The 15,653-nt window shown below is 36.9% G+C and overlaps 1 protein-coding gene across 2 annotated transcripts in view; it reads right to left on the bottom strand.

The window, feature by feature from the left end:
- The window catches only part of LOC120352715 (suppressor of tumorigenicity 14 protein homolog), a 115,987-nt gene that overhangs the window by 10,912 nt on the left and 89,422 nt on the right, over positions 1-15,653 (bottom strand). For both annotated transcript variants that reach the window (XM_039434643.1, XM_039434640.1), the window contains exon 5: positions 849-1,063. In XM_039434643.1, the coding sequence (XP_039290577.1) occupies positions 849-1,063 (215 nt within the window). The remainder of the gene's footprint in view (positions 1-848; positions 1,064-15,653) is intronic.

Genomic DNA, 15,653 nt, shown 5'->3' with positions numbered 1-15,653 from the left:
TGAACTCATAATCATAACCACCTAAGCTCTATTAACTAAACATAACAAAAACTATTCAAAATTGCTTTTCAATGGTCTACAACAGCTCCACATGCTTAAATAATTTCATTTCAATCTTGATATACAATAATATGACTATAATAATATATTATAATATGATATAATAATTTTACAATTTAGAATAACACATTAAGGCTGTTTGGTACACTTTTTTATTGAAATTGGATAATATTTCTCAATATAATTGTCAAGATCATTAAGAGTGAGAAAAAGTGGCAACTGAAATTTTTAAAAGGTATAATAAGCGAGTTATGGGTTGTTGAAGTGCTAGCTCCGTTTTCTTCCCAGATCATAAACGGTTTCGAATTTCCATTGGAGTTTTTTTTTAATTCAGTATATCATTGGCTTTGTTCTAATATGCATTTTTTCGCGATTAATGCCAAAATAAACAAGTTATCGAATTTATAAAAAATGTTACTTTTCTATTTATAGGTGATATTGGGAATAAAATGGTTTAGTTTGGAAAGATACGTTTTTTGAATTTTTAAGAGAAGTTCTGTTAATATAGTCGAAACCGTTTATGATTTGGAAAGAAAACTGATTTAGCACTTCAACAACACATAACTCGCTTATTGGACCACTTAAAAATCAGTTGCCACTTTTTCCCACTCTTATAATGATCTTGACAATTATATTGAAAAAGATTATCCAATTTGAAAAAAGTGTACCAAACGGCCTTGAAATGTGATATCAGAAGGCAAATGTCCCCCCCCCTCATAACTCACCACTTGATTGAAAACCATAATGAATTACAAGTCAAATTACTGTCACAAGAAGTTGACACTCACTTTTGTCGATGAATCTGAACGTGCCGATGAAGCCAGTGGCATTGTATGTGGCCTCATGAGTGTGGAACTCGAGAACCAGGTTTGGCCCCGAGCTGTAGAGCACATGAGGGATGTCATTGTAGCCACCACACAGGAAGCCCGACCACGGAGTATACTCGTCCACCTCGGGCTTATCAAGGTGCAGGAAGATTTTGAGGAAGTCTCCTCCGATGCAGCTGGACAAAAACATGTACAGTATTACTCTCTCAAATCAAATGAAACTTTGGAGAACAAGGCCTAACTTATGGGATAATTAGGCTACTAAGATCTCAATTCAACGATAATAATAATCATGGTCGAGGATTGAATTTCTTGCCCACTTTCTAGTTGTATTTGATATTGCTGTTGCAAGTTAATGACGTTTTTCATGCTTTAATTTAACGTTAGTATTGTTATTGTGGATAAATATTTTTTTAAGACTTAATTTAATGTTTTTTTAAGTCTTTTCACTCTTGTTTGTTAGCAGAGGTAACTGGCACAGAAATATTCTGGTACTGGGCAGAATGAAATATCCATTTGCGGGGTAAGTGATGCGTTAACTGTGCAATAATCAGCCCCATTATAGCTGGAGAAGCTGGTGATTGATTGCTAATTTTATTCCGAGTCGTGTTTCATTTAAACTCAGAGTTGGAAAAGGAATCGCAAGTTAATGTTGCAAGTTAATGACGTTTTTCATGCTTTAATTTAACGTTAGTATTGTTATTGTGGATAAATATTTTTTTAAGACTTAATTTAATGTTTTTTCAAGTCTTTTCACTCTTGTTTGTTAGCAGAGGTAACTGGCACAGAAATATTCTGGTACTGGGCAGAATGAAATATTCATTTGCGGGGTAAGTGATGCGTTAACTGAGCAATAATCAGCCCCAATATAGCTGGAGAAGCTGGTGATTGATTGCTAATTTTATTCCGAGTCGTGTTTCATTTAAACTCAGAGTTGGAAAAGGAATCGCTGTAACAGAAATGTATAGACAAAAAATAAAGAAGCATATCTCAACAATTCAATGATAACTGAAATGATAAGCCAGAGTATGTCTGGTGTGTGCACATGCTTCTGTCAGTTTCAGTTCTTTATGTTGTTTCAGTTAATGATGCTTGTTTTCAAAAATTCTCTAAAATGTGGGGTTTATTCATTTTATAAGTGGAAACATAAAGTAACTCAATATTTTATTCTTGCCTTCTACTGTGGTTGGCAATCTTGACTAATTGGACTATTGTGTTGAATATTGAATCAATAGAAAAATATTTTAAAACAAGTTTAATGAACAATTCTAATGTATACTATCCTTGTAAGAATGAATTATATCAATTTTTAAATTTTAACACATTCTATATAGCTCTTGGCCTACGAACTACAGAGTCACAGACACGTTACTCAAATAAGTGAAATAAACAACCACAAAGTTGACAACCACCAAAGTAGGCACCGATTCTGAATGACAAACACCGATTCTGTTCATATGAGCGAACATTGTAACTGGTCACATTCCAGCACACGACCTACTGCTGAATTTGCTTACAAAGAGTGCTTCTGCACCCAATGTCAAGTAACAGAGTGCAGGATAGCTACAGTGAAATTCACTTGAGACTGTCAGCAATGATTATATGGGGAGCATTGATGATATGTATGAGAAATTCTGACAGTTGGCAGGACAGCTACCACCCTATCGAGCGGAATAATTTATCAGTAAACAACACTCGCTGAGCCAACAAAACTCATTACAGTTTTGGTTTGCAAACAATCGATTTAATGAACCTCCGATTCACCTTCATGTCTGGCCACTTCGCATATTGTATTGCCAAAATATTTCTTGTTAGTTCATTTCACAATCAGTGTTCTATTTGGATCATTAAGCTAGAGGGTATCTGAATGGGGAATGAAGGCGCATACAGTACTCATTCCTTTCTTGCTGCCATGGCTTTGGTCTGAAGGAAATTATGTTTCACTTTAGATATATTGTTCATTGTGAATAGTAATGTGTTTGTGAGTTAGGAAATATTGGAAATCTATTTTGATTTTATTATTAACTTAATTATACAAAATCAAATCTGGGTTTTAAATTTTATCGTGCTAGATTTTTGGGAATTCCAGTAACTATTTTTCGAACGCCTCAATATGTCTTTCTCAGTTCAATTTTTCTGGTGCAGTGCCATATTCTACCATTAGTCCAGTCAATATAGACATAAAGAAGGGGATGTGCTTGCAATATATATTGTAGTTCTGATCTTTCTATATTATATTATTTGGATACATGAGAGAAGTCCAGAACCAATTTCTCCATGCAAAATTCCCTCGTGAAGATACAGAATGGCCCAAAAACCTCGTATTTTCGGTTCATTTTCCAGTTTTCAGCTATTTCCGCTGAATCCGTTACTCGGACAAAAGAATTTGCTCTTGCCTTTTTTTATATAAAAAAAATTCTAAATAGAATGAGACCATTCGGATCTCTCTATCTCGGATCAGTACTGAGCTATGATTTTTTAAAAATGAGTGAAATTTAAAGAAAAATTTTATGAATTTTAGTTTTTGATCAACAATATTTTCCGATTGTTCCCATTTAGATGTATAATTCAGAATCGCTCTGGGCTTATCTTTGTGCTCTAAAATCTGAGATCTGGTAGAGCGCTCTATCTCATATAGATTTCCAGGTACACTTGACAACAATGCTCCTTGTATTGTGAAATACACCTAATTTTCAGCTTCAACCATCATCACCAACTAAATTGTCTTCACATTGATATTTCGCACTATGATATAAGTTCATGAGATTATGTTCTATGAGAATCACCCGTTAGATACACTCAATTTCAGTATTTCCTAGAAGAAAGGCGCGCATAGGACACCTCAAGGATCAAATTTTCAAACACTCAACTTTTGACACAATGCTCGGATCTCATCGTACTACACTTCATCCTTTTCAGCTCGTCAAGGCGGTTCAAAATCATGCATCATAAGTGAGATTCGGGCGAAAAATGGAAAATTTATTGTTGAGTGCACTCAAGCCCATATTCCAATATTGTAACTTTCGAATGGTATTGAAATCGAAAGTATTATTTATTGGAGTGGGAAGAGGAGGAACAATTTCACATCCTGACAAGATTTGTAAATTTTATCTGGAGAAATACTCCACGACTACTACAAGATATGCAGCTTTGAATATAGAAATTGGCCATTTTTTGAGTATTGGAATAAGGGTTTGAGTGCACTCAACAATAAATTTTCCATTCTTTGACCGAATTTCACTTATGATTTTGAACCGCCTTTGAACCGATGCATGATTTTAAACCGCCTTGACGAGCTGAAAAGGATGAAGTACGAAGATGAAGTAGTACAATGAAGTGGTGGGATGAAGTAGTAGTAGTATATTTAGTAGGATGAAGTAGTACGATGAGATCCGAGCATTGTGTAAGTTGGGTGTTTGAAATAATGATCCTTAAGTTGTCCTTATGCGCGCCTTTCCTCTAGGAAATACTGAAATTGAGTGTATCTAACGGGTGATTCTCATAGAACATAATCTCATGAACTTATATCATAGTGCGAAATACGACAATTTAGTTGGTGATGATGGTTGAAGCTAAAAATTAGGTGTTTTTCACAATTCAAGGAGCATTGTTGTCAGGTGTACCTGGAAATCTATATGAGATAGAGCGCTCTACCTGATCTCAGATTGTAGAGCACAAAGATAAGCCCAGAGCGATTTTGAATTATACATCTAAAAGGGAGCAGTCGGAAGATATTGTTGATCAAAAACTAAAATTCATAAAATTTTTCTTTAAATTTCACTCATTTTTGAAAAAATCATAACTCAGTACTGATTCGAGGTAGAAAGATCCGATTGGTCTCATTCTATTTAGAATTTTTTTATGTGAAAAAAAGGCAAAAGCAAATGTTTTTGTCCGATTAACGGATTTGGCGAAAATAGCTGAAAACTGGAAAATGAACCGAAAATACGAGGTTTTTGGGCCACTCTGTATCTAGCACAAGGAAATTTTGCATGAAGAAATTGGTTCTGGGCTTCTCTCATGTATCCAAATAATATTAATTTATAGAAAGATCAGAACCACAATATATATTGCAAGCACCAATGTATATATTGACTGGACTACATGTTCACTGCATTGATATTGACAAGCATGATAGAAGGCAGACTGACCACTTATAAGATTCTTGAGATTTATCAATTGCCCTGAAAGCTGGTCGACTAATTTATTAATCAGACTAGTGGAATGATGATATTCATGTAAAGTTGGAAACCTATCAGCTAGAATACATTGATCAAGTTTAGGCTATGTTTGTTGAACACATCAATAGATTCTCATTTCAACTTGATTTCTATAGATTTGTGGAAAGTAAAATAATCATGAGGTATTATATTTATGACATGTTTGAACAGTTGTACACCAGAAAGTATATCACACTTCTGCACTCAACGCACATAACCCACTGTAGAATATACTCGTGCGGTGAACAGCTATTTCGCGCTTGTAACGTAAATACTATTCCAATTCTTACGGTATATTGAGTTGTGATTCGAATATGTAAAGTTTGTGATTGCCTAGTTGACGCTGGAAATGAGAATTTATGCTCATTGGGGCGTTGGCAAGCGAGGGTGAGAGAGTGAGCGGCGAATAAGTGAAGTAGAGCAGCGTGGAGTAACGAGTAACCTACTACAAACTGTATGTTGAAGCGATGTCATAAGCTCCATTCCGCTCGAGTAGAGCGAGTCGTGAGTCTCTGAGTTCGGTGACGACGAGGCTCTCCTGATGAAGGCATACAACTTTTCTCATTTATTCGGCAAGGAATTTTGCCAAACAAGATGTAAAGTTTTCATGGGGGCTGAATCATATTCGGCCGGTTTAGTCCATCCACCAGTTAATAATGCAGCCTGCTGGATGTGAACGGCCAGACCCAACTGGAGGATATTCACCCCAGCATTGGTTGAATGGGTACCATGGGTGTTATTCATATGAGATGCTGACAGTATGTAGTGAATCTCGCTGTAGGACCAACCCTGGACTCGAGACCCGGTCAGGAATGCTTCGGATATTTATCGCCGTCCTCAGCTGGTGCCGCGGCAGAATTAGGGTCGCTTTATGGAGGCAACGATCGAAAACGACAACATCTTGGAAACGACGACAACTGGCGACAAAACGATCCTATTTAGACACTCTTTCTCTCAACCCTCTCTCACGTTTCCCTACACTCTCACTGTCGTACTCTCCACTCTCGGTCATCACCTCTTTACACTACACACTACACACTACACACTACACACTACACACTACACACTACACACTACACACTACACTTTCTCGTACACTAGTCACTAATGGGTTTATATTCCAAACGAACTTTGTCCCATTTCTCAAGTTGTATCACGGTCTCTTACTTTGTCCCATCCTTTCACTGTCTTACACTACTTTCTTTGACATAGCTCGTATTATCTCTCTCTCAGACACACCATATTACACTCATTATTTTTCCTCTATCACTCTCTCTCTCTCACTATGTCTCTCTCTGTCTCTAACTCTCTTGGTAGAGAGTTACTTGGAAGGATATTTTTAATATTCTTCCCAAAGAATGGACATTGATGTGTCCAAAGCTCCGCCAATTTATGTAGATGCGTTACAATATTATATTGTATAGTTATTCCAAATTGATTTTTATTTCATATAATTGTACAGTTCAATGATTATTTTCTTAGTTTATGTAATGTAGATTCATCTGAAACTTTGCTGTATTGTAAGCCATTGTATAAGTGTATAAGCCAGTATATATTGTAATCCACATAAATAAAGTACTCAATCAATCAATCTGCCTCTCTCTCTCTCTCTCTCTCTCTCTCTCTCTCTCTCTCTCTCTCTCTCTCTCTCTCTCTCTCTCTCTCTCTCTCTCTCTCACTCACTCTCTCTCTCTCTCTCTCACTCTCTCTCTCTCTTTCTATCTATCTATCTATAGCAATCTCTCTCAAATATACAAACATACACTAACTCTCTCTCACAATGTATTTTTCTCTCAAAAACACACAAAAGCTCTGTCTTAAACTCAATCTCACATCCACTAACCTACCTCACAACACTTCCTCCTTCTTCTCTCTTTCTCTCACTCTTCCAAAAGTCTTATCTTGCTCTCGCTTTCCCAAACACATATAAACTTTCTCTTCTCACATATACACACACTCTCTGTCTCTTTCTCTCATACTCATTCAAACTTCATACTTCACCGTCTCTCTCATACACAGAAACAATATATATTGAACTCCATCTTCTCCTCGCATCTCTTTCTTCTCTTACTCCCTGCTAATCTTCACTCCATCTTCCCTCTCACTCTCCAATATTTCTTCTCTCTTACACAGATGATCTTCCATACTATATTTGTCACTGACTCTCTCTTATACCATTGACCCTCCACTTTCTCTTACCATTTCTCTCTCAATTCTTCTCTGCCTCTCTTTCACTTCATCCCTTTCTCTCAACCATATCTCTGCCATCATACACACTCTCTCCCAGTCTCTCTCTCCCTCTCTCCTCTCTTTGTCTCTCTGACACGTATTGCATTCAACAAGCAGCAACGAACAGCAGTTGTTGTTGATGGCCGTTTTGTTCTTCCCTCAACTGCTGTGTTGAATTAAACATTCTAATTCTGACTTGAACAGTAATTTCCATTACTGAATCTATTGAATTCAGGATTTCAAGTTGAGATATATTCACGTTTGATTACAATATGTTGATACTTCTGTTTGAGATCTCAACAATCCTATTCTGTTGTTGAAACGATCAACATCATAATCCCAGTTCAGGCTTCGAGCGGTTAGATTCATGGGAAGTAGAAAAGTGGGGAACAAGGAAACAAAGTTTAAACATAAGAACAAACAAAAATTTCTCATCAATGGAATTGATATAATCGTTTCAACTGATTTTTTTTATCTGTTTAATGGTGGAATCCGACACAGTCATTTGAGCAGAAATAAGAGAATTCAGAGAAGAAAGAAAGTTCCTGATAATATTGAGCCTCTCTAATAATATTGTTTGAAGCAGGTTCGGCTCATATCCGATTACAAGAATATTGGAAGTTGATAAGGGAGTTTGTGATATGGATCGATTCTTACCCCTTCCAACACTCCATTGTTTTCCGACGTTTTCCAATGTTTGCTTGATTCGCTTCCCTTTACGCTTGATGTCTAACTAATGATGAAAAGCTTGAATAAATATGCACCTGATGAAATCCTTGAATATTCCGATTCTCTGATCAGAGTAAAGAATTTGTAGGATTTTCAGATTAAATACACATAGCTCTCTTGGCTACTTATAGCTCATATCTTCTCTTAGGGAGGGTTGATCTGACCATAAATCATTTTTAAACAATATTCGAACAAAAACAGGATTGAAGTTGAAAACATATATATGGGTTATGGTCACTTGGAAACTAACAAGAAATGATCAAACTACAAGGGTTCAACAATGCCCATTGTACAATAAGTAAGTACTCAAATTAGAGTGTGTGGAAAAATCGTTGAAATTGGGTAGGAGCATAGAGGAAAGAATTCTTACAGTAATATTATTTTATCTCTCATAGACGTATAGATTCTGCACAGTGTGCTAAGTTTGAACAAAATCTGAATCAATCAAAACCCGTTGAATTATAATAAAATGTATGAATTATTCTATTTATATAATTCTTATATTTAATTATAATGTAGGCCTACCTGTTATATCTGAAAACCAATAGCTGTTCAGATTCAGTTCATAGTATAGCTGTGTAATTGGCTCTCAACTCGGCTATAAATATTTTAGCCGAGTTGACTAATGTGTTACACTCTTCAGTCTGCTCGTGCTACCTGGACGCGGGTTCGAATCCCGCTGAATCCCATCGAATAGGCATCATCTCATAATTCACCCCCGCACTTCTCATTACCCCCGCACAAGCAAAAAGCTCATGTGGGCATTATCCGCAATAGAAAAATATTTATTGTAAAAATAATATATTTATCAATTATTTTAACAAGAGTGGAGATGGAAGTGATATTATCTGGGACGAGAACAAAACATGGAGTGTCACAGAAAGTTACAGATGTTGGTTTCAGTAAAAGAGAAACAACTGTTCAATTTCCTGAGCTCTGAACTTGAGCAAGTTTATTTCAAATTGACCGTAAAAGTGAAATTGGTTGGAGTTTAACAATGTAGCTAGAATATAATAATAAGTTGAGTTCGTACAACAAGAAATCGGTATTACACAAGTTTGTGTACATGTACTTGTGATCGACGCTCGAATTTTGGAATAGCATCGTTAAAAGCGATAGAAGCTATGGAAGTTGGAGGTCGCTGCTGGGTTGGGTAGGTAATTTGAACTTGCTAGATGCTTTTTGCGGTCGAACAGAACTGGACGTTAATCCAGCGCCGACCAAACAAGCCACCGGTCACCAGAGCACAGATGAGGGGGATCAATACGTTTTAACAGCATTAAAAGTTTCATGCAACGGTCATGTTCATAGATGTACCCAACTCACCTGCCCTGTCTGATGTAAGGCTACTGAGTGCTTATTGGCTGACAACATCTACTTCTCTCATATCTCTAATGAAATCAATATGAAAATAATATTCTCTGTGAAGTGAAATGCATTTTATCTACGGCCATGTTATAATGTAGACATTACAAAATCACAATCAATCTCATTACAGAGGTCTTTCCGCAATTGATTTTCAAAACTACCTATAGGCCTACTTATAATGTGAACATTATTCAATGACTTGAACATTAAAACACGGTTTCCGATAGTGGTGGCATCAACATTAAAACACGGTTTATGATGCTGACAATAGGTTTCAGTTTGTCAAGTTTCTAATAAATCAAGTATTCAATTTTCAATTCGTCAAGTTTTCAGTACTCCATGTTTTCAGTGAGTACTATGTCAAGTTTTCAATTCATCAAGTTTTCAGTTTATAACATTTTCTGAAAGTCAAGTTTTCAGTTTGTCAAGTCTTCAGTTCTTCAGAGCTTCAGTTTATAAAGTTTTCAAATCGTCAAGTTCTCATTCCGTAAAGTTTCCAGTACGTAATGTTTTCAGTCTATTTTGTTTTCACTCCGCCATGCCGGTCGCAAGCCCGGGCCTTATCTTGCAAGCGATAGGGAAGGAGGAGCGGGAGGAGATACACCTCGTTAAAAATCCGGGGTCCATCTGGCTCCGGATGGTAGCACCCTGTAAGGGCCCCTGCCCAGGGTCACGGGTGAAAACCGGCCAACGGTCTCGAAGGCGGATGAGTAGAAATCCCAACGGCGGAGAGGGCGGAAGAGCCTAGGGAGTTAACCTGAATTAAATCCAGGGTAGGTGACGCTCTGAAAGCTGTGGTGAAAGCAGGTGCCTAGGAGATGGCGACTCCAAACAAATGACCCTGGTCCTCCAGGTTGGGGGTTGGTCGAAGTGTTAACTGCTCTTCACCGTAAAAAGAAACTTGTTCGGAAAACTCAAACAATGCCTCGGATTTCGGACTGGATTAAAGGGAATGAAACTGGAAATAGAAACAAGAAACGATTACGGATGATGGACTGGAATATTGCTACCTGGAATGTAAGGACAATGATGAAACCAGGAAGAATGAGGGAAATAGCGGATGAGATGACAAAGTTTGAAATAGAATTGGTCGCTCTCCAAGAAACACGGTGGCATGGAAATGGAAGAATAGATAAAAAGGATTTCTCATTGTTCTATAGTGGACCAGAAGACAGGACTGGTCATGGAGGAGTAGGCTTCATGGTGGGAAAACGGCTGAAATCATCTATTCTTGGGTTTTATCCTGCAGGTAATAGATTGTGTAGAATCAGGGTTAAAGGAAGGTTCAAGAACATTTCATTAATATCTGTGTATGCACCAACTGAGGATGGGAATGAGGATGATAAAAATAGTTTCCATGAAGCATTAGAGAGAGAATGTAGAATGGTACCCAAATATGACATGCTGATTGTACTAGGGGACCTGAATGCACAGATTGGAAAAGGAGATTTCATGGCACAAATAGCAGGTAAAAACACCTTACATGATGTCACGAATGATAACGGCATTAGGCTAAGTGAATTTGCAGTAGCAAATAACATGGTCATCAGTAGTACTTGTTTCCCAAGAAAGAAAATATATATGGATACTTGGACCTCACCCTCTTCAGGAACGGTAACACAAATTGACCATGCGCTGACATCTAAAAGACATGCATCATCCATTATGAATGTTAAATCACAGAGAGGGCCAAATTGTGACTCTGACCATTTCCTTGTATCAGTCAAGTTGAGAGAAAGGCTGTCAAGAATCGGAGATGGAAGAGGTGTCAAAAAGTGCATGATAGACATAGAAAGCGTTAAAAATTATGAGAAGGCAAGAAGATATGAGGAAGAACTGGATAGACTGATCCCTGATGGTTTGAATGAACTGGAAGGTGATGAGAGAAAGGTGCAAGAATTGTGGGATAATTTAAAGAACACAATAAATGATGTTGCCCAAAGAAGCCTTGGAGAGAGGAGAAGGGAAAGAAATGAGGAATGGTATGATGAGGAGTGCAAGGTGGCCATAAGACAGAAAAATGAGGATAGAAATCTGATGATGCAGAGAGATACCAGGAGGAACCGAACTAAATATTCAGAAAGTCGGAAAGTAGCAAACACACTTTGTAGGAAGAAAAAGAGAGAATTCATGAAAAGGATCATAGAAAATATGGAGGAATTGAATGAAAGAAACAAAAATAGAAAGTTTTATCAAGCAGTCAAGAAAATGAGGAAAGAATTCCAGCCTAACTTAATTGCATGCAAAGACATGAATGGAAGAGTGCTTGGTGAGGAGGATAAGATCATGGACAGATGGGCTGAACATTTTAGCAGTGTCCTGAACCAAAATGATGATAGAGATGACACAATCACTTATGCAAGTGCAGAACCCCTGCTCCTTCCCCCTACATTGGAAGAAGTAGAAGAAATAATAAAGAGGATGAAGAATAATAAAGCACCTGGCAGAGACACAATACCAGCTGAGTTGCTCAAGTATGGAGGAAAGAAAATCTTAAGAGCTGTACATACCTTGGTTGGATGGATATGGGAGCAAGAAAAAATGCCGGAAGAATGGACTGAAGGTATAATATGTCCCATCTATAAAAAAGGTGATAAAATGGTATGCAGCAACTATAGAGGCATAACTTTACTCTGCACCTCTTACAAGATTTTTCATCACTGCTGTTGAAACGATTAGGGGTCTATGCAGAAGAATTGATAGGAGATCATCAGTGTGGCTTCAGGCAAGGAAGAAGCACTGTGGACCAGATATTCGTAATGAGGCAAATCATGGAGAAATGTTATGAATACGATACAGATTTGCATATGCTCTTTGTGGACTTCCGCCAAGCATTTGATAGCATCGAAAGAGACAGAATGATGAATGTGCTAAATGAGATGGGGATCCCAAGAAAGTTGACCAGTCTCATAAAGATGACAATGTATGGTACGACAGCGCAAGTTAAAATAGGAAACAAACTGAGTCGCTCATTCAATGTTACAACCGGTGTAAGACAAGGTGACGCACTGTCAGCAACCCTCTTCAATTTGATGCTTGAAACAATACTTCAGAAGATAGGTACAAGTAACACAATACTTAACAGAACAAGTCAAATACTGGCCTATGCGGATGATGTTGTGCTGATAGCAAGGAATCACGATAAGTTGAAAGAGATTTTCAGCACAATGAAAGAGGAAGCAAGAGTGCTGGGTCTGGAAATTAATATTGGAAAGACTAAGTATATGAGAATGTCTGCAAATGGAAGAAGAAGACACGTTGATAACTTGATACTATCAGATGATTGCAGCATTGAAGGTGTCAGCGAGTTTAAGTATCTTGGAGTTACACTGACAGCCGACAATAAGACTAGCCAGGAAATTTCTAGCAGAATTATGATGGGTAATCGAGCGTATTTTGCAAATCGAAGGAATTTTAAGAGTAGAATAGTATCAAGAGCAACTAAAGTGAAAATGTACAAGACGTTAGTCCGACCGGTTGTGACATATGGAGAAGAGACATGGACATTGCTGAGCAGGGATGAAAGAGCACTGAAGTCATTCGAGAGAAAGATGTATCGAAGGATCTGGGGACCACTATGTGATGGAGGGGTTTGGAGAACCAGACATAACAGCGAAATCGATGAGGCTATAGGGGAAGGAAATATTGTAAGATTTATTAAGGCAAGAAGGATGGAATGGCTTGGACATGTGGTGAGAATGAATATGGAAAGGACCCAACTTAGACTGCTGGATGGACGAATGATGGGGATGAGAAAGAGAGGAAGACCGAGAACGAGATGGATAAATGATGTGATAGGTGATCTGCGTGTGCTGGGCGTATCCAACAACTGGCGGCAAAGATCCCAGACGATTGGAGGCATTGTGTTGAGGAGGCCAAGGTCCACCCAGGACTGTAGAGCCAACTAAAGAAAAGAAAAGAAGAAGAAAGAAGATTTGTTTTCAGTATTTCAAGTTTTTATTCCAAGTTGTTCACACCCTCTGAGTAGCTTTTTACCTATTGTTTTTTCAATATTTTTAGCATATATAGGCTAGTTGGTTGATTTCTAACCTTTCAACAAGTCAGCAATGTGTTTGAGTTGTCGTAGATCATTTCAAATTCGGTAAGAGATTAATTCATGAAACTGTAAGGATGAATTCTTCATGGTATTGTTGATCAAATAAGACAAAAATTTTCAAAAAATAACAATTCTTGGGAAAATTATTATTCAATTCACTAAAAATGACCAAAAATAACTTTCAGTTGAGTTAGTTTTTAGTAATTTTTGGTAAATTGAATAACTTTATCAAAAATCAATATTCTCAGTGAATCTTTGTTCTATTCGAACATGAATACCATGAAGAATTTACACTCAAAATTTCATGGATTCATCTCTTACCGAATTTGAAATGATCTGTCCCAAAAATACTAACTTTAGGCACTCATATCTTAAAAGTTAATGATCGAAAAAAAATGTTTTCCCGGAAAAGATTTTCCATTTTGATAGTTTGATAGCTTGAATAGCTTGATAGTATAAAAATCAGAAAACTTTGGAAAATATCACCAGTAGGAAGTTTTTTTTAGCCTTTGCGCAGCCTTAAGACACACACTTATTTTACATCAAACTCGTGTGTTGAAGACCCTCATTATGAAACTGTTGTATGAAATACTATTTTTCAGGGATACTTGAAAGCCACTGATTTCCCCTATACATTCAATACTAAGTTATAAGTTACCCTTTTTTCTTTTAATTGTATGTATATCACCCGTGATTTAAAATGGCATGATTGCATAATCCATAACGTGTCATTCAAAAGAGGAACGAAAAACTTTGGAGGTTGTCAGTAGTAGAAGAAGGCCATTCTGAAATGGCACCATGAAAGGCGGTGACAGGAAGTCAGGTCAGGCAGTCATGCAAATAACAATAAGTCGCCATTCAGGAAATGAGACAATTGCAAACCATTGAAAGCACGATAATGATATTTCTAATCGCAGATCTCATTCCTCACTCTGATGTATAATTATGGGTGAAATTATTAGACTAGAAGTGTGTGCATGAGAGTCTTATCATTGCTCAAGCATTGTTGGGAACATTGCTATAGACTGGAGATGCAATCCAAAAAATAAGTTAAAGCTGAACTGTTATCAGTAGATTTCATGGATAAATTGATATAAAGTGAGAAGTTCCTTTAAGAATAATAATTGAAATCATCAACTATTGAAGATCTCAAATTACTCAAAACAATTTAGTATGGTTTCCGCTACTATTCTCTTTTTTCTCCCATTTTGGACTGTTGAGAAGAAACTGCAGCTTTTCCACTTCAGCGTATTCTAATCCGTGAGGAGATTTTGATACTTCAACAAACAACAAAAAACAATTCAACTTTTCAACTTATTTCTATTGCTTTTTTGAGAGAGTTTTTGAAAATATTCACTGTTTCTCAATAAATGAGTCTTATCTGATCAGAAACTAATTATAACTCATTTTTTAATTATCGGGTTTGAAAGACTCTACATAGTTTGACGTGTTGTTGAGATTCCATTAATATTTTCTTGATCATAATAGAAAAGAATGCACCGTTCGTGGAGTTAGGAAGTTCTGTTCCGATCAGAGCTCCATGGAACCTATAGTTAAAACTTTTCAACTTTTAATTATTCATCCGGAAGGCAGGAAATATTTTGAATAGAATAATATTCTCTTATATTTCTTATCAAGTCTTGTTTTCTTATCTCTAGTTTTTGTTTCAACTTTGATTGAAATGTCTGTGTCGCTCGATGTTTATTACCGTTACGAACTGTATACTATATAGGCCTACAAAATAGGGAATGCATTTTAAAATTATTTCTCATTAGCAGGTAATCAACCCGTGCTCCGCTAGAGTCTAATAAAAAACTTGACAAACTTGAAACTTGACGTAATTATATCTTGAAGAATTGAAAAAAGTCCAATAACTATCCTCGGTAAATAAAGAATCTCTATGCAGAATATTAAGTTAATCAGTCCAGTAGTTCAGTCGTGATGATGCGTCATTCGTGAATTTCCTATCCCGTACATGTCTTAACCAGTTCTCTCCTTCATTATATTAAAGATTTATCATAAATAATCATGACATTGGAGGAAAAACTAGGCTGAGCCTGTAGCCTACTATTTCTCTCCGAAAATTTTGATAAAATGTCAATGTTGTCTAAAGGTTGAGGTTATGAAATCACACACTGCTTCGTCACTAGATTTTCGGTCCAA

The sequence above is a fragment of the Nilaparvata lugens genome, chromosome 1 (assembly GCF_014356525.2).
Source record: "Nilaparvata lugens isolate BPH chromosome 1, ASM1435652v1, whole genome shotgun sequence".
Lineage (NCBI taxonomy): Eukaryota > Metazoa > Arthropoda > Insecta > Hemiptera > Delphacidae > Nilaparvata > Nilaparvata lugens.
This window is presented reverse-complemented; position numbering and strand designations above follow the sequence as displayed.